This window comes from Peromyscus eremicus, chromosome 7 (assembly GCF_949786415.1).
Source record: "Peromyscus eremicus chromosome 7, PerEre_H2_v1, whole genome shotgun sequence".
Lineage (NCBI taxonomy): Eukaryota > Metazoa > Chordata > Mammalia > Rodentia > Cricetidae > Peromyscus > Peromyscus eremicus.
The window spans coordinates 24,773,864-24,794,497 of NC_081422.1; the positions used below are offsets into that span (position 1 = coordinate 24,773,864).

Below are 20,634 nucleotides of genomic sequence, written 5' to 3' on the forward strand. Positions count from 1 at the left end.
TGTTTTAAATTGTCACTCTAGTGAGTCACTAGTTAACATAATCTCTGCTTTATCCATCCCTTCCCGAAACATCCCTTTCTACCGGCCTTCAGTGCAAGTCCAAAGCTCTCCTTCTCCCAGAGATGATTTTTCCATCCTTGCCGAAGACTTGGCCCGTATAATTGTCTGGGCCTTGTCTGAAGCCTGGATCCTTCTCTTTCACCAGCTGCTCCCTCCAAGTTCCCGACTGCACAATTTTTTTTTTTTTTTTTTTTTTTTTTTTTGGTTTTTTTGAGACAGGGTTTCTCTGTGTAGCTTTGCGCCTTTCCTGGAACTCACTTGGTAGCCCAAGCTGGCCTCGAACTCACAGAGATCCGCCTGGCTCTGCCTCCCAAGTGCTGGGATTAAAGGCGTGCGCCACCACCGCCCAGCTCCGACTGCACAATTTCTAAGCACCTTTCTTGTCTTCCTCAGGCTGGCCACACCCCACCCTGTGGCTGAGTTCAGTGCCTCCACGTCTTTGTTGGATTCCCACTGATCGGCCAATGGGTCTCGCCATGCACCATTCCTCTCACTGGGACTCACACGGCTCTGTGTGGCAGCTGCTCCTCCAACTCCTCTTCTGCCTGTCATCTGCAATGAGTGAGGGCTATAAATGCCAACCCAGCCCAAACTGAACACAGTCCACATTGGAGGCACCTGACCAGTCCTGTTCTAGAAACCATGCTTCCTTATCATCTAAAGGAGATGAAAAGAGTTTAGGAGAATTTATGAAATCACAAAGTCATCTATAAAACAAAGTAAAAATCAAACTAATGGAGTAGAGATTCAGGCAACAGCATCCATACTCACATGGATTCTTGGGGATGAATTGAAAAAATGACACACCATTCTATCTCTCCACACAAAAGTAAATTGGGTCTTCAAGGGCAACACTGTGTTCTTCCTTATGTACTAAGTTCCAAGCCATGGGAACCTCCTGCTAGAAATATTTGTTGGAGACTAATTATTGCAGAAAGGAATGAATGAGTTCATGTCTGCCTCTTGGGCAAATGAAGTTATAGTGTCATGACTATGTTTAAGAGGAAACCGTTTTGAATTGCAACTGTAAAGAAAGATCTAATATAGAGAACTAAGGGACTGCATAGGATATTTGACAGTCATGATATTACAAATAATCTTGGACTTCAGACAGACTGCAAGAGGTGATGGCAGTGTCATTCCCCGCCCACCTCTTCATGTGCACACGTGTGCGCACACACACATATGATGCTGGCTGTATAGATATAAGTCCATGTGGGCACAATACTGGGTCTGTTCTTTGTTGTTACTGATGTTTGCTGTTCTGTTTTTCAATGATCACAATGCTATTTGGAGAACTCAATGTGCCTGACTTGCATTCCAGCAGTGTTTGGTTGAAAAGCAACTTAAATCCAGACCGTCAGCTTCTGCTAAGGGAATTAGGGTCTCTGTTCAGTATAATAAATGATCCCAAGACAAATATATTTCTTTTTTTAATCCTGCATGGTAGTATATCCTCTTTCCAATACAGAGTCTGGCTCTATTTAGTTTGTCTGATTGCTTTGAAGAACAAGACAGGTTGACTCTGGAAAAACTATGGTCCTCTATTCATTAACGTGTCAATAATACTCAGCCCAGGCATATTGACAGCGGATTAGCTTGGGCTGAGTCTGTGTACAAGACCAATGCCTTCTTTAACCCAGCTTGTTTCCAGATCAATACACCCATCAGCATTCGAAAATTAGCCCAAGATGAGATTCCAATACTCGAGATGGTGTGTCATGGGAAGAGGGCACCTAGCCAAGTCACAGATGTAAACACCTGGCTATGGATTAAACATTTTCCATTAGCTTGGACGTGAGTGAGGATGGATGTAGACTGTATCCCCTCCCTTCCTCCAATTGCCCCAACTCCCAAGCATTCAGTCTTCTTTCTTAGAGCTCATATAAGATCTTTGTACTATAATTCCAGATATTTACTCCAGTAAGCATTCATTAAATGCCCAATGTATATAAACCAGTCTACTCTTTAGGGCAGGCATGTACAGGTGTGTGCAAGGACATTGACTAAAACCTGGCTTCTTATTTTCTAAGAGGTGTTAGAATTGTCCCTTTCATCCCCTTTCTTATTCCATGATGGTGCCACTTCCTGCAGCAAGCCTCTGATCAAAGCTCCTAGCCTTTCTTGGTCAATGAAAGACATTCTGCCCAAGGAAGGACTTTAGAGGTACTGCCTAGTAAAGATCACGGATGGCTTCCCTGGAGCATTCACCAAACTTCCCCACAGAATGGTGACTCTTATCTTTTATTTTGTCTACCTATCTACTAGGAAAAGCTATTGTATTCTGAGAATGTATACACGCTCAAACAAAAACCTCACATAGCAGTACCTAGGCTGCTATTTATAATGCACTCAAACACCAGCTATGCAATTCTATTTTAAAACGCTATTTGCACAAAGTTGTTTGAAAAAAAAATACTCATTTATATAACCAATAAAAGAAAGAAAACATAATTTCCTTTGGTTAAAAAAACACTAAGTGAAAGTTATAAAACCCTGACGTGACCACATTCTGCCACAGCCTGATAGCTTCCGGTGTACCGCTGCCATCACCACTGACTAAGCTGTACCCAAGTGTCCCCGTGTCCTAACCTGCTCTCCTCTCACGGCTGCTCTCGCTACCCTGCTTCTCCCAGCTCTGATTCATGACCCCGGTCTGCTTTCTTCATCTTTCACTGAGACTACCCCTCACTCCTCCAATGTGTCCTTCTCAGTCCCTCCTCATTTTTTCTCTCTCAGCAGTCACCCTGGGTCTTCACCCTACTCTCACACATACCGCCAGAAAAGCAGGCTGCAAGAGGGACTTCACGGCCCTGCCTGACACTTGCCATCTCACTGGGAAAGAGAGCCAGGGACCAAGATAGGGCTGTGGAGAGGGAACTCCAACCTAGAATTTCACTTCCCAGGATCTTCAGTTCTGAGGGAACAAACAAGTGTGTAACCTACTGTAAAACATGACTAAATGTTTAAAAATATCAATAGTGTTTTAAAAAAATCAAAGGGAACATTCAATAGCACAGTGACTAACAGGTAAATACTCCTCCATGGGTCAAGCTTCCTAGTAAGTGCTTTAGTTCATCTGTGTGTAAAATGTAAGCCCAAACCCACTCCTCACATTCACCCCATTTCACACAAGAGGCCCCTGAGGGGCAGCAATACTTGTTTTAGGCCTTTCCATCAAAAGGCAGACAATGTGACTCAAAACTGTTGTTCAATAACTAGGAATCCATCTATTTGTTAAGTGTAGTTTGCTGCCCAAGGACCAGTCTGATTTTGAGGCGTGTGAATGACAGCTCCATGATGTGAGAAACAGAGAGAGTAGAACCTACAGAAATACCACAAGACTCACCCAAATACCAGCACCCCCCCCCAAGCCAACTGTGTGCCTAACAAAGTACGAACAAGAACAGAACAGAACAGTCAAGCAGGGACCCTGAATCCAGTCTTATAGCAGAGACAAGGGGGAGATAATCCTGGGTTGGATGAGGAAAGAAGAAAGTACAGTATACGTGTGTGTGTGTGTGTGTGTGTGTGTGTGTGTGTGTGTGTGTGTGTGTATGTGTCTGGTGTTGGTGGCTGAGATAAGTTCCTGGGGTGAGGAAGGATCACTGCTGCCTAGCTCTGCTGTCACTGAAGGTTGGTCTAGGGCATGGCACATATACTGCAACAGAAGAACATTACAATTCTGGTCTTAAAATAAAGCAAACTTGTAGCTGGATGCAACATTTTAAAAATGCTAAAAGGAGGGAAAGCCAAGGAAAGCAATAATTAGAAGATAATTTTGTACAAAAAATATTATTGGAATACAAGAAAAACTAGTTCAACTCAACAAGCAAATTATTGGAACGTTCAGTGTCTAGCTGCAAGATGATGACCAGAAAGGTGTGCTTGCTGGGGAGAAGAACAAGGATCATCTTGATTTAGGATCATGGAAAAAACAGTAAACATTGACATTCCCAGCCATCCATTTAGGCCTCCCAGCCAAGCCCCACTCACCTTGTACAATGAGGTGGACCCTGGAGGTCTTAGGGTGGTTGTCTGTCTGTACCGAACAGGTATAAGGGCCCTCGTCATACACATCCACATTCTGGATCTCAATGCTGTACTGGGTCTGGGTGTTACTCAGGAGGACCACACGAGGATCTAGGCACCACTTGTCATTTCCAGCATAGAGGATGGTACTGCGGTTTAGCCAAGCCACCCGAGTGACTCGGTTGTCAATTGTACACCTGCAAGACAAAGCCAGATAGATAAGTGAAAGGACCAGAGAGAAAACAGAGGCTGTTAGAGCCAGGCTAGCATACCTCCTCATGCCTTATTTCCCCCCTTCATATCTAGTGGACAGACATGCATTTTCTATGTTTGTTTTGCTATGGGTAGAATGTTCCAGAACTCACCAGTAGGGCACTTGTAGGATTGTGGCTTTAGAATATCCAATTATCCAAACTTTCTAGATTGTGAGGAGTTTAGTTCCTCTAAAGCCACAGGGGGAAATGACCATTTCAAATAACCCCTAAGAGCAAACCCAAGGCATCTTAAATACTCAGAATATGTAGAATGTTAGAATACTACTGGTTGTCCTAGCTCAGCTCTAGGATCCCCATGATATGGACAGTGATAATCCCCATTGTCACTATCTGGGTATTTGGGATGTGCTAAGCTGTTCAATACTTGCAACAGCCCTGTGGGGTGTATTTTATTGGAAAAAGAATTCAGGCACAAGGATGCTAAATGCTTTTCCAATTCACAGTTAATATGTGCTGGCTCAGAAACCGAGCTTTAACTACAAACCATCCTTCCACTCATCTCAATATAGCAAATTCTAACAGAAGGCTTCTGAAGTCAAAACTAAATACGGACCACCACTATTGCTATTTATCTTCATTATACCCAGGGCAGAAATGTTCAATTATTGCTAGACTAAAGACATTTTCTAAAATCTCAAAACTGTTTTGCACATATAAAAATAGAATCCCTTTCTTTTTATTTTTGCATCTGGAGTCCTCAAGTTGTGGAAGCTTCCTTTTCTTTTCTGTACTTTGAAACCTCCCAGTAACTCTTGCCAAGTCTTCATCATATCTCTCTGTCTGTATTCATTTCCCTCTCTAGTTACAGCAAGTATGTCCTATGGCCTAAGGCTAAATTCACAAACACAGTGTCCTGCTCCTTACATTACAATGCTGGGAATAGCTGTGTTGCATGGTCTGTATAATGATGCCTCAAATGTCTGCACTCTTTTCGTGTATAAAGAAAGTACTTTCACATTCACACTGTCTCATTAGGTTCCTGCAACAAATCTTAGAGGAAGATGCTCAAATCCGTTTCCTGTTCCGCAGACCAGGGCTTCAGAGTTCCAACTTGCCTGGGTCTTATGTAGTGAAAGAGAAAGTGCTGAAGACAGCCCCCCTTGAATGTCTCATTCCCAGAACTGGGTGTGCTTCACAGTGTGCAAAGGTGACCTTTTCAGTGGGAAGGTATCATGGCTTACTTTGATTGCCAACTTCACTGGCTTCTGAAATTCTTGGAAACTAATAAAGCATATACACAGAGTTATCTTTGAGAGGATTGGGGGAAGAGAGAAAGATCTGCTAAGAGTTTGGGGTTCACCACCTCAAGGGATGCCACAGAGACGTCCTCTTTCTCTGATTCTTGCTGCTATGACATGAGCTGCTCTGCTCCGGCCTCCCACCTCACCAAATATGATGGACTTGCACCTGTGAAACCATGAACTACAATAAACCTTGCCTTCTAAAAGTTGTTTCACTCAGGCATTTTTCCACCATGTCAGAAAGCAAAGCCGAAATGTCTTTGTGTCTGTTGAATCCTCAAAGTGGTCTGTTACCATTAAAAGAAAAAAGAAAAAGGAAGAGAGAGAGAGAGAGAGAGAGAGAGAGAGAGAGAGAGAGCGCGCCAAGCGCTGCCAGTGAGCCCCTACACTTCCTGCTTCCTGACAACCACGGGAGGTCACTTAGGCACAGGTGGACATTTTGCTGAGAGTGAGTGCCTATGGGGAAATCTGCCCAATCAGAAGTACTTTTGCTCGAGGGTCCAGCAGGTCTGCAGCACTTACGGGATTTTCTGGCAATGCTGGAGAAATGGAGGGGGTGATGTTGACGTATGGCATGAAAGTGATAGAAGACCCAACTAGGGAGATGCCAGGGTACTAGCTCAAAGCATGGGCATGTGCCACTTATATCAGAATCACATGTGTAGCATGAATCTTAAAAAGTTTTATTAATAAAATCAAACCCAGGCCAGTTATTGGGGTGAATGCTGGAAGATCAGAGAAGCAGAACAAGCCACAGCTACCTCACCTCGCCAGTTCCTCAGCTTGTCCTGTTTCCACAGACTGGAAGCCTTTGAGTCCTCATCCAGAATGAATCTCAGCTGAACTGCTGCTAGAAGCCTGAAAGCTTAACCAGCCAAATGCTTAACCAGCCAAATGCTTCTAGTTTCTGGTCCTCATGCCTTATATTATATCTTTCTCCTTTCTGCCTCACTCCCTGGGATTAAAGGCTCACTTTCTGGGATTTAAGGCGTGTGTCACCATGCCTGGCCATTTCCAATGTGGCCTTGAACTCACAGAGATCCAGAGGGATTTCTGCCTCTGAAATGCTAGGATTAAAGGTGTAAGTGCCACCATATTCTAGCCTAAGTATCTAGTGGCTTTTCTGTTCTCTGACCCCAGATAAGTTTACTAGGGTACACAATATTTTGGGGAACACAATACCACCACACACATGAAAGGTTGGTAAGCTCCACCATTCCTTATATTACTGACTCAGTCTTTGAGAACCCAGAAACATCAAGTTATAACAAGAACTCAGCTGAATCAAATACAGACTGGAGTTGGAAAGTTACTGATATAGAACAGCACATCCAGGACCACCTATATAATTTATGGAGCCTGAGGCCAAATGAAAACACCAAGACCTCCGTCAGTGAGGAGGTCCAGATGGCGAGAGCGTAGCGCCAAACCAAATGTGGGTTTGTAAATCAATAGTCATGAAGCCAGCTTTACTGTTCCTCAGACTTGTAAAGTGTGAGGGGAGGTTGCTGAAAAATAGGTTCTGATCTGGTACACCAGAGGTAGGATCTGAGACTGCTCGCTCTCTCTCTCTCTCTCTCTCTCTCTCTCTCTCTCTCTCTCTCTCTCTCATTTCTATATATATCCTAATCTTAAACTCGGTCCTTCTGCTTCAGCCTTCAGAGTACTAGGATTACAGGCCTGTTTCATCATGCCTGATTTAAGGTTCTGTTTCACCTAGGCATTTGCCTAGAACCCTGGGCCATTCTTTGGAGTGATTTTTTTATTTGGAGGTGAATTGTATACACATTAGTGTTTGGGAAGCCGTGAGACTACACCTCGCTGCTAACATGTGGCAGGCAAGCAAGCAGCTTCTACATCACAAACAGCATCACCATCACCTGGGAGCTTGTTAGAAGTACAAAATCCAAAGCCCAACATCAGAGGCAGTGAATCAGAAACTGCATTTTAATAAGCTCTCCAGGTAACTTGATTGCACAGTGATGCTTAGACTGGTCTAGACAATATTCCAAGCCTCCTTTTTCGCTTCAAGGAAAACTTGGAGAACACACTGAGAGTGTCCAAGACAGAGTAAGAGATCCTTGACAAAGGAAAGTCCTGATGGTGCTCCCTTCCTTTCACATCTCACAGAACAATGGTCTTCATCTTGGGCTGCATTGACTGAAACCTGGCTCTGAAATCACAACTGCTTTGAAACTCCTGAAGTACAACTCATTCCACAGCTCATTTTACTAGAAACAACTTTAAGGGAAGACCCTGTTCTCAACGTTGCTTGGGTTCAAGCAGGTTACCAGAAACTTGCACTCATGGCCAATGCTTGCTGAACACATACCTCTACTTGCTAAGTATTGTGCAAGCCTATTTCATGAAGTATTAGCATCTCAAAAACTCGGCTACATTGATTTGTTGTTGCTAACCGACAGATCAAGTTAGCCGAGCCTAAGAAACATCTATATAAGAAAATCACAGTAATATTAACATTTGTTTTACTTTTCACCGTTGATGTTCTTTAATGTCCTTACAAGACCTCAAACACATTTAAGCCCCAGGTTTTCAGACTCAGTTTTCATCAGAATAACTGGCTGATAGCACACAACAGGGATAGCTGGGTGGTTCTGGGTTGGGGACTGAGATACTGCAGTTTGTTGTAACCCCAAGGGTGCCCATAGTGGAGGGTGATGGCCTGGAGACCACACTGTGAGGACCGCTAATTCAGAGATCTGGTTTCTGCTGAAATGAGAACAACAGAGTGGATGGGGTTAGGAAATGACTCTTGTCAGAAACAATTTTCCATTACTTTGCCCGAGAAAACTTTCTTGTAACCAACGTGTTCTGGGAAGCCAGAAGCAGATTCTTAGTGACTTTTTCTCCCAGCAGCTGAAATTAAAGCAGATAGCAGTTAAATGCCCATGGTGCAGGAAATGCTGACCAGCAGACCCTGAGCCATGGGCACAGTTGTTGACACCCACTGCTCAGGCTTCTCACAGCCTTCAGGGATACCATGCGGACTCAAGCTTCAGAGGTAGTACCAGAGGGATGTCCTGGGTTACCATAGAGGTCTAATTATTGAATACGGACTGAAGGAGAAGCCTTCTTATCACACTACATCACTTTACAGGGCCCAGGGTGGTTCCTCAGCAAACAAGCTAACACTCCAAATGCAGCCAATTTCCAGCACAGTTATGGATTCCCTATGATACACTACACTGAAAAGTTGGCATAGTTTCAGCTGCGGTTTTGGGCACATCCAAGGTCATGTTGAGATGTCCAAACTGTCACTGCTGTGTATCAGTCTTGCTGAGTCTCCATGGAATTAACACAGGCGTCTGCAGAGATGGATCACAAAGGTAACTCGGCCGCCAACTCCCGTCACCTGCTCATACCTGCCCCCATCTATCTGTCTCATTTATCCAATCTCTATAACAATGCAGAGGAGACATTTCTTCCAGGAAAAAAAAAAGTGAAATAGATAATTGCTCCTCAGCCACAGTGAGTGCTCAGTTGGTGGGGAGAGGCAGACGTTAGGGTGGGAAATTTGGCCAACAGTCCCCTCTTTACAGACATGCCATGCCTCCAAAGAGTTCTACGTAGTTATTCCTGAAGCACACCACTATTTCACCGTCCTTAGGAAGACATTAAAGATATGATTAAATGAGAGTGAATGACGTTTTAAATTTATCCTTCTCTGACAAACCAAGCAAGAGAAGCTGGTGCTGGACTCTCGTCAGAGAGCAGGAAACAGTCAGAGGCCAGTAGGACAGAGGAAGGAGAGAGGCAGTAGATGGAAAGGGTGGGGCGGGTGTTCAGCACACCAGGAATGTGTCATGATGAGAACAAGAGCTAGAAACTGCTCCCATAGGGCAAGTCTCCAAGGCAACAGCTCAGAGGATGCCCTTGCTGGAGACAGCAGTGCCAGGAGAGGGTTCCAGATCCTCTTTTCTTTGTTACTTCCTTTTTAGCTCATCTGCCTAAAGGGCTATATCTGACTGCACGGTGGAAATAGAAAGGAGGCACCTGGACACTTGGTGGGAACATCTGGACTGACCAGGTCATGTCCCTTCCCATACCTTACCTCAGTTCCAATTTCTTTCCATTTTCCTTGCAAGAAGCTCTCAGATAGCCAGATAGTTAGTAGTACCCACTCTCCTGGATCAACCCACTTTCTATATAAGAGCTCTGTAGTCTCTCTCTCTCTCTCTCTCTCTCTCTCTCTCTCTCTCTCCTCTTCCTCCTCCTCCTTCTCCTCTTCCTCCTCCTCCTCCTCCTCCTTCTCAAGCTCCAACCTATGAATAAACTTCTTTCTACAATTCACCTTCTGTCCATGAATTTCAGTCTTTGAATTTGTAAGAGTCTGAAAGCCACTGGCTAGAGGTGGCTTCGGTGGCTAAGATCAGAGAAAGGCGGTACAGTTCTCACAGACACACTCACATTCCTGTGTCATCATATCTCCCAGTATCTAGAGATATGCCAGCCTCCCACTTCAACATCCTCCCTCCTGTTATGATTTGGGTATGAAACAGACCCCAAGAGAATTGTGTGTTACAGCCTTGAGTCCCAGCTGGTAGATCCAGCCCCAAAGATATTTGGGACATGGGGGCTCTGTCCCTTGTGGTTTTCTGGCTACCATGAGATGAGTAACTCAGTTTTCTGTACCCTTCAACTGTGATGGTCTACCCCATCTCAGTCTAGAAACAACCCATCCGCTGTCCATGGACTAAAACTGTGAGCCAAAGTAAGTCCTTCCTTCCCTGAGTTATTTTCAGGGGTATTTGTCACAAGGACACATTTAACACACTGCCCAAAGTGACTCTCATACCAAGATAGAACAATCCCCTTTGTGTGTTTCACACCCAAGGCCTTTAGATGGAGCTCTACAACTCACTATTCCACTCATCTCTAACGTGCCCTGACAGGCAGCCTGAGGGCTTGACCACCAGCTCCAAATATATCCCAGCCTTTGGTAGTTGGTATTTGGGTGTATGGCTTTCCACCATCACTACATCAGCTCTCCCTTCTGCATGAGACCCTCATTGACATCCCATATCCTGGCCCTGCCAACATCCTGGAAGAATCCTGACAGAGGAAGAAGGGCCAGAGAGACATCCAGTTGCCTTTTTTTTTTTCTTATTACTAAGCTATTATCCTCTTTATGTGCATATGTGACTGTCTGTGTTGTGGACATTCTTCCTGTGGAGAGTACACAGAGTCATCTAAGGGTCTATCTTTTGAGGCTGCCCTGCGCATATGAACTGCCAGAGCATCATCTATGGTGATGGAAAGCCTCCCGTGCAGTTGGCCAGAAAAGGGCACAACCAACTCAACCACGAACCCCTAGCACACAGGGTTGAGGTAGAGAATGCTTCCAAATTTGTAATTATCTGCAGCTGCATTTACTTCCCCAAAGAAGATTTAAAGTCCCCTGATGTCTTCAACGAGCTGTAATTGTGTTTTGGTAGAGAGGAGAAGTACAAAGTGGTGAAGCAAGCCCAGAACACACGTCTCAGAAACAAAACTGCCTAAGTATGAACTTGGGTGGCCTCACACTGCTTTTGGAATCAGGATGAGAAAAGAGAAAGATAAGAACTTGAAAACTGAAAGAAAAGTAGGTTAAAGGGGTCTGTTTGGAGCCTCCTAAAGACAGGCAGTTTTGGGGGAAAAAAAAGAGAAGGATTATTGAAGAAAGGAGAGAAAAGCCATGCCTGGCCTCTTGTGATAGCACTTGCCTGAGGATCTGACGGCAATAATGGATGCAGACAGTGTGCCATCCGCCGGCTCCTCCTATCCAATGGCCCTTTAACCGCTATTGAAAGGCGGCACGCTTGAGACCACAGCAGAAAAAAGGTGCCTCTGTCCTTCACAGCACCTGCTCACAACTGTCCCTTATCACACAGAAATGCTTCAGCCACCTCCAAGTTTGGCTCCCCATGCTTTCGGCACATGCTCTACCCACCTCAAACTTTACAACAAGTATCGCAACTTGGGTGGCTCAAGACACCTTCGCTCAGACCCAGGGCATTGGAGCCCTTGTGTGAGCCTTCCATACCTGCTTCTCTGAGGAAGTGTTTCCCAGGGAAAATCAGGCAACAAAAGTGCCATGATGTCTCATTGCTGATCCGATGGAAATTCAGAGGCCAGAGGACGCCTCAGATCTCTAGAGTAAGAGACATCCCCAGTAGTGACGTGGCGTTTTTTTTTTTTTAACCTCCTAGTTAACTTTTAGAATCTACATCCATGTTCTTATTTACAAATTTGAGTTGGATCTTACAGACAAAATCTCCAGTTCTCCTCAGTTCAAACTGGCCTTCCTTCTCCCAAGCGGTACTGGTTTGACTTTAAATAACAAAAGCAGCATACAATGACATCCACCCTCGCTGTGAAGATAATGACCAGGCTGGCCATGCCTCAGCAGAAGCAGAGGCCATGCTTGTGATGGAGAAGAAAAGGCAGTGGAGGAGGACAACCAAACCAAAGCAGCTGGACACATAGCATGCTGCACCTGTGGCTCCATGCTGCCGGGACACAGCTGTGGTCGGGGGAGGGACGGGAAGAGGAAGAGCACATGGCTGAAGTCTAGCCGCTGGAGTGAAAGTGTCTCCTTTCTGCCTCCAAGGTCTCAGAGTTACCTCACAGATTGTGTTTAAGTCATCTGTGGTGAAAATAACTTTTCTCCTCCACGGAGTCAAGAAGAAGATGAAGAGAACCATGCATAGAAAAGTGTCTCTCTGAATAGCAGAGAGACCCTAGCAGAACTCCTCTATGTTCTGTTACATGGACACCTTCCTCATCCAAGCTCTGTATGTTTCTTATATCCTTAACATAATTGTAAATTCTTGAAAGGCAACACCTAGGCCTTATTTCCTTGTATGTAGAGTCCAAGGTAAACACCAAGCATCTGCCTACTGGTTATTTGAATGACGCCCCCCATTGTTTACAAATTTCAAGAGGAAAAGGATGTGAGGATTATGGCCACTAAAGGTCTGAGTGAATATAAGAAGTATTTATAAGAATAAATACATGACAGGCAGTGGTGGCACACACCTTTAATCCCAGCACTTGAGAGGCAGAGCCAGGTGGATGTCTGTGAGTTCGAGGCCAGCCTGGTCTATAGAGCAAGATCCAGGACAGGCACCAAAACTACACAGAGAAGCTCTGTCTCAAAACAAAACAAAACAAAACAAAACAAAAGAATAAATGAATATGATAAGATAAAAAGGGAGATTATGGAATCTACTTTTAAAAAGGAACTAATTGTTTTAAATAAGATAAGTAATGAAAATTTTTTGGTCTGAGTTTGTCAGATGTTACTGGACTGGATATTGTTAATATATATAATGGAGTTTTTATTTGAATCTGTCAAATGTTATTGGACTAGACATCGTTAATGTAATTCTTGACTTTGTATATTGTATATACTTATTGGATATAATTTTTCTTGTATTAGTAATGAACTTTTTTTAAATTTTAGACAAAAAGAGGGGAAATGTGGTGGTATTATGTTCCCCAAAATATTGTGTACTCTAATAAACTTATCTGGGGTCAGAGACAGAGCAGCCACAATATTAAACATAGAGGATAGGCAGTGGTAGCACACGCCTTTAATCCTAGCATTCCAGAGGCAGAAATCCATGAGTTCAAGGATACAGTCAAGCATGGTGACTCACGCCTTTAATCCCAGAAAGCGAGCCTTTAATCCCAGGGAGTGGTGGTAGAAAGCAGAAAGGTATATAAGGCGTGAGGACCAGAAACTAGAGGCATTTGGCCTGGTTAAGCATTCAGGCTTTTGAGCAGAAATTCAGCTGAGACCCATTCTGGATGAGGACTCAGAAGCCTCCAGTCTGAGGAAACAAGACCAGCTGAGGATCCGATGAGGTGAGGTAGCTGTGGCTTGTTCTACTTCTCTGATCTTCCAGCGTTCAACCCAATAACTGGCCTCAGGTTTGATTTTATTAATAAGAACTTTAAGATTCATGCTACAAATACATACACTGCGTGTCTCTAAGAACCCATATCTGCAAACACAATTGTATATGCCCCCATCCATACCTCCTCATAAGCTCAAAGGAGGCAGTCTCCTGCTCCTCACTAATGCCTTGGGGACAAAGCAGGAAGACTTTTCTTTGTGGATTTCCAGCAAGGCTGTCCACAAGCACATCTACCCACCTGTCCTTTCTATCTAAATTAAATAAATCAGCACTGCCACAAAAAACTCAGTGGAGTTAGGTGGGCCATTACTTTTCTAAAATGAATAACACAGCATTTTGATTCATACTGGTAAAGAAAACTCAATATCAATACCAATCCCAAAGGAAGCACGGTATATTTTATTATATGATATTTTAAGTTACAACTCCCATAAGCCATTCTTTATTCATCCATGGTCTATCTAAGTATAAAGAAAGACTCCATAGTTGGTATTAAATGATGTGGGCAATGTGAGGGTGTTTCCACCATGGCAAAGGGTAAGGGTCTTAGCAGAAATGAAGACAACACAGACATCTTGGGCGTCTCTCCTTGGCTATCAGACTATTGAAACAATGGGTCCCACTGGAACTGGAATTTCCCCAGGGGTCTCATGTTGGGAGAAGGAAAATGCTGGACTCCTGGTGCAAGCCACACAGGAAGCTCATTTTCTAGAATGAGACTTCATACACTTCTGACAGCATGTCAGAACTCACTGCAAGGAAAGACTGGCGACTAGACAACAGTGAGAGGCAGGATTACATCTTGACCATGACTTTATCTGTGCATACTTTAATTTTTTAATTTTATGTACATGGATGTTCTGCCTGAATGTATGTCTGTGAATCACATCTGTTGCTGGTGCTTATGGATGTCAGAAAAGGGCTTTGGATCTCTTAGAACTAGAGTTGTAAGCCGCCATGTGGAAACTGAGAATCAACCTACCCTGGGTTCACCAGAAGAGCAGTTAGTGCTCTTAACCACTGGACCATCTCTCTGGGTCCTGCTTATTCATACCTCTTACCCTGTATTTAAACATAAACTTTGTGTCTGAATCTCACAGATGGACTGGGGAAGAGAGCACAGGCTCTTGTTCCTCTTCCCCATGTGGCCACATTGACTAAGTCACCATTGCCTCATTTTTCACTGTTACTATCTTTTGAATCAGGCTCTTGAAGGATGGGCTCTTAGGACTGCCAAGGTCCACAACCTCCTTTATTACCTGGGTATCAAAGCAAAACAACACAAAAATTTTCCTTTCTATTCATTTCTTTATTGTATTCAAAGTAGGCCATACATGGAGAACAGCCATTCCTAAGGGGCAGAGTCTAAATGTACTCATGTTCATCACATTCATGGAAATTTGCCTCAAACTCAACCTGTCATTTGACTTTGGCTCAACTGGGTGAGACCTGGGAAGCTCCACTCCACCCTCTCTGATGGTTTATTTAGACAGTACTTGTATAGAGAAGATACATCTCTGAGGGTGTTTCCAGAAGAAAACAAGAGGAGGATCAGTGGACTAAGGAGGTCAGATCCTTGCTCATCAATTTGAAATAGTATCATCCAACCCACTGAGGACCTTAATAGAATAAAAAATAAAAGAAAGGCAAGACTTTCTCTCTGTTTGAGCTAAAATATTCATCTCCTCATGCTCTGGAAAACTTTCTCTTCAGGTTATCAGGTCTTTGGCTTATATTGAAACTTACAATAGAGTTGTAAAATAATGCCTATAATCTCTAAACAAGTAACACATAGGCAGATGATAGACAGACAGATGAATCCCATTGGCTCTGTTTCTCTGAAGAACACTGACTGCCAGATACACCCAATCCACATGTTTCAGCCATGGAATGTATTGTATGCAATGATCTAACTCTTCCCTGGTTGTCTGAACACTGTACACAGTAGACTTTGGTGACTTGAGGTTTTATGTAGAATGCCCCTTCCATATTGACTTTTATGAAAATTCTTATCCCTTGGCCTTCCTAGGCCAAGTTTAGAGACTATTTCTTATTCCAATACTTTTTATTTTCACGGCTTTTTTTTGTCCTCTGAGTACTCTTCAAACATACTTCATTGTGTTGTGTATTACAGGCAATATGTTCATGGTTCATCCTTTTGTGTTATGTGCAGCTCTGGGAAGACAGAAAACACATACAGATTGAACATCTCTAATCTGAAAATATGAAATCTGAAATGCCCTAGAATCTGAAACTTTGTGGGTGCCAACTTGATGCCACAGTGGAAAATTCCATACTATAAAATGTTCTTTCATTAAAAAAAATATTTGGATTGTATAAAGTCACTTTCAGGGTACAGGGCATATGTGAAACATTAATGAAGTTTGAATTTAGATTTGGGTGCCATCCTAAGACATCTAGTTGTGTATATTGCTAATATTCCAAAATAGAAACAAATCTGAAATATATCTGGTCCTAAGCATTCTAGTTTAGGGATGCTCAACTTGTACTATTTGCTTGTCTAGTCTACTCCTTGACAGTCGCCCACCCCCAAATGACTTCTGGTAATAATATCAGAGCAACTTAGATCTTGGTGAGTGTTCAGATGGCTGTGAGGATGGAGGCTTGTTAAATAGTGTTTTAGGCAGGGATGGATATGAATAAGCACAATAGTGTGAGAATAAGTCCTCTAGGATCTGAGAGTAAAGTACATAGAACAGAAAGCTTTGACAGGAGAGATGGAATGAAGTCAGTGAGTCCGTACACAGTGGTCTCTGTGTGCCCTGGACGCCACAGTGCACTGACTGGTGTTATCATATCAAGGGGTGCCTCTGCCCTCCAGCATCCAGCTGTTTTGTTAAGCCAATATGAAGCCATGGACAAAGATAGCAAAGGAAAGAGAGCAGGTGCCAGAGGCTACGCTCCTCTTTCAAAACCCACAGCCCATGCCAGAGGCTCTTTCTACCAAGGCTCACTTCCTGGAGGGAACTAGGATCTTCTTCCCCTGTCCCTCCCATTTCCAGGGTCCTGACTGTCCTTTAATATTTACCAATGCCATGGCAGCACCTTTGTAAAAGCCACTTTATTAAACTCTCCTCCAGAAAGCAATTTGAGCATGTCATTTCTTGCCTATGGAATGAATCTCTGATCTATAGGTAGGTTGTTCATCTGCTCGGAGAAAGACTGTCACTGCATCCCGAGGCCAGAAAGTGGCCAGAGTACCTACACGAAGCATACTGCCCAGACTAGCTCAGAGTGTTGGCAAGTTGTCTTTTTTTCTCTAGTGGACAGCCCAAGGAATCAAGAAGGGAGCTAGGCAAAAGGAAGTTTCAGGAAACAATTCCATCCATAGTCTTGCCTCTTCGTTTAACTCTTTCATCCTGTTCTCACTAACGGGTCTGTGTAAAGCTGCTAACTGAGATGAGATTTCTTCATGCCTCTTTATCTGTCAACAAGTCATGTCCAGCCTGGCAGAGTCCCTAGTAGAAAAACTGTAGCACACGAAGTCCTAAGTGGACACGTTCAGCAATTACATTGGGCACAAAAAGAATTGGTTTGGGGAGTAGGATGTATGGGCTACACCAGCATATTATATACACTATATATTGGGAAAGGGGCTGGGAATGGCCTGCTTCCCCCTTGTCTGGCTTGGTGTGACTAAAGAGCTGCATCTGCTTGGCAGCCTTGTACATATGTATCAGCCTGGGATGAAGCCAGCCTGTATGTTACTTCTGATCCTATCCCTGGGGCTACTCTCATCTCCAGCACCCATAGCAAAGTATTTTCAGTCCTCCCCTAGGTATGTGTCTTGCTTCTGCAACCCATCTATCAATCACTTTGCAGTAATGTGAATAATTAGGTCTTGAACACCTCTGAGTGGGGATAAGCACAAAGCTTAGGAGACAAACCACAGTTGAGGCTAAGTGCTGCCAATACCATGTGCATGTATGACCTTGTGCATACATGATTGTACATATTATGGCCCTCTTTGGGGAGAGAAAGGGGAAAGAAGAAAGCAATCTGGCTTGTATCCAAATGAAAAGCAGTCTGTGGGCTATGTCAACCTTATCAACAGAAAGGCAGGAGAGGCTCAGAGCTGCTCAGGGGACTCCCATGTTGGAGGGCAGTGAGGAGGGGGTTGTCTCTGTTTTCTCACTAAGTGACCTTGGCCACACACCATTTCACTTCCTTGCGGTGCCACTGTGTCTAAGTGATTGCCTGGGCCGGGGTGGAAGTGAGAGACAGCTGGAAAGTAGGCAAGCATCCTCCCTGGAGAGCAGTTGTCTAGTTACAAAGCCCCCTTCCTGCCATCCGAGTCGGAGAGACAGAGAAAGCAGGAGGCAGAACCAGCAAGAAGATGCAGCCTCAGTGGCTGGAAGCTTGTCCTTTTCCATCTATGACATGTAGAGCCTCTTTTTTTCCTGTGGCTTTTGAGAAGGAAGGGAGAACTCCCCAGGGTATAGAAAATGAGCACTCCTAAGGACTAGGAAATACAGGAATTACTAAGTGCAGAAAGCTCATTGGCTCTCTCTAGATAGTTAATTAAGGTGATGCAGTCCCCACAGGAGCGGATGTCTCTAGGAAGATTAAATCTCCCGGTGGGAAGATGATGCTCTTGCTTAGCCTGCTCACTCCGTGCCTGGGGAGCCATCACTGGTGCCCACGTTCTGTTGGATCTCCTCACTGGCCCTGGGTCAGCTGCTTCTTTGAACAGGTCCTTTGGCCAATTTGTTGTTAATGATGGGGAGAAGAACTCCAGCTACTTTACTTCTCTTGCTTCTCCACCAGCAGCTGACTATATTGTCGGGTCACAGTGAGAATCTTGGGGGCACAGGGAGACAGAAAACAGCGAACACGCTAAGCCAGCTCTGCTCTATCTGTGTTATGTACAAAGACTGTGGGAAGATGTAAAAGTAACTCTCTTGACTCAGATGGTAAGGCCCAGAAGAATCTCAGAAGTGTTCTAACCCAAGGGAAAAATGTGTCTTAATTGCTGACCAAAGGTGTATGGCTAGAAGAAATCAGTCCTCTGCCTTTGATGACTCAGATCTTCAGGGGAAAGATCTCAGAACTCAGTCAGGAGGAACTCAGGGCTCAGGTGGGCAGGGGAGGAGTGTGGACCACCTCAGAACTGTGATACATAGAGCAGAGGGCCAGGAGGGGAAGAGAGGAAGCCAGGCCTGGTGTCTGGTCTTAGATCCCCTGTGCTGTGCTGCCTACCAGCACAAAACCTAGCAGTAGTCTATGTTCAGCTTGGCTCTGTCGGGTCCCTTTTATCATCTCTTTGTGGCTTCCCAAGCTCCTTTGCTTCTGGTTCTAGCCACCGATTCCTGTTTCTATGTTCTAAGGCCCACCTTGAGGCTACAGACCTCTGTTCACACTTTCACACAGAACTAGAGTTTGCATCCTCCAGGCAGCTATGAGCAGGCTGCCTGTGGGGGACAGAAAGTGCCTTAGCCGTCTGTGGGTCTCTGCCTGAGGCAGAGCTGGCACTGGGCTCCTGCCTTGCCCTGCCTCCTCGCTGCTTCTGCTCTCTCTCCCTGGATGGTTTTCCTCATGTGTCTAGTCCTTGCTTTAAAGGCTGCTTCTGGGGAATCAGAACAAAGACAACCCTATCTGTAATTCTCGTCCCTGCTTCCCAACTGGTAGAACCCGTAAGAAGAGAGGATGAGACTGTTTAAGGTTGCACAGAAAAGTGAATGGAAGGGAAAGGTGGGTTACTCTGTGGCCAGCTGCTGGGAATAGGGCACAGCAGGCAGTCCCTGCCTCTGCAGAAGGCACAGTAGCTACATAAATCCTGAAGCCAAGAGCAGCAGGCAGAGAGACACAAACACAGCCAGCCTTCAGTCCTATAGAAGAATACATGATGGGAGACACATGTGTGTGAAAATGTGCCTAGACACGCAGAGACCACTCCCTGAAAGACAAAGGTGCCTAAAGCTATAGATGTGGCTACAGGATAAAGGGTCAGGTGTCTGGACTGACAAAAATGGGCTATGTGATGCACAGAGCTAGAATGCGCAGAAACAAAGATCAAAGCCAGCTCATATAAGCTTCTTTGTGCCACACTATGGAGTATGTTCTAGGCTATAGTGTGAGCTGCTATCCCAAGGGCCTCAGGAGGCTGAATGGCAGGACAGAAATCATATTTGGAAATGATGAAGTAGCAGGCAGGAGAGAGGATGAGGAGGGTAGGGAAATCAGATACTTCCAGCTACAGTGGTAATACCTAGCTTTGTACTTCTTAAGGATGGTATTTCTTCTTTTCAAATATGCTGCACTCACTCTTAGCACCAGAGAACTGTCTACATAGATGTTCTCTTATAGCATCACAGGATGAAGTTAAACAAGGCTGGCCACTAGCTTATGTGGAAGGGGTATTTGTGGCTCACAGGATCCCCACGTGTTCTTCAGGCCACTTAATAGCCCTTCTATTCACAATGGCATGGATAAACTGAGGTGTATGTAGCTAGAGTTTTCCTTCCTGGCCCATGGTCAGGACAAATCTCTCTCACCTGCCAGTCCCACAGCCTCTCAGACCTGACCAAGTAAACACAGAGACTTATGTTGCTTTCAAACTGTATGGCCGTGGCAGGCTTCTTGCTAACTGTTCTTATAGCTTAAATTAATCCATTTCTGTTAATCTATACCTTGCCACGTGACTCGTGGCTTACCGGCATCTTCACAAGCTGTTTCTCATCATGGTGGCTGGCAGTGTCTCTCTGACTCAGCCTTCCACTTCCCAGCTTTATTCTCCTCTCACTTCCTGCCTAGCCAATGGCCAATCAGTGTTTTATTTATTGACTAATTAGCAACACATTTGCCATACAGAACATCCCACAGCAGGTGTATTTGAAAAAAGTTTACTTATCCACTTATTTGTCTGTGTGTTCATTGAGTACCTACTATGTGCTTGACATCATTGTGCTAAGCAGTTAAAGATTTGTTACACAGGCAAAAAGCTATAGACACAGGCACATTCTCTTCCTGCAGAAGATGAGAGGCCACAGTCCAGCCATGAAGAAGTGTGGTACATGTCATGACAGGAGATGATGAGTGCTGTGCAGAAAATACACAGGTGTGGAGGAAATAATCCCTAATCTG

The 20,634-nt window shown here is 44.4% G+C and overlaps 1 protein-coding gene across 2 annotated transcripts in view; it reads right to left on the minus strand.

Moving 5' to 3' along the window:
* Ntm (neurotrimin) overlaps nucleotides 1-20,634 on the minus strand; it is a 421,328-nt gene that overhangs the window by 184,485 nt on the left and 216,209 nt on the right. For both annotated transcript variants that reach the window (XM_059267549.1, XM_059267550.1), the window contains exon 2: nucleotides 4,057-4,289. In XM_059267549.1, the coding sequence (XP_059123532.1) occupies nucleotides 4,057-4,289 (233 nt within the window). The remainder of the gene's footprint in view (nucleotides 1-4,056; nucleotides 4,290-20,634) is intronic.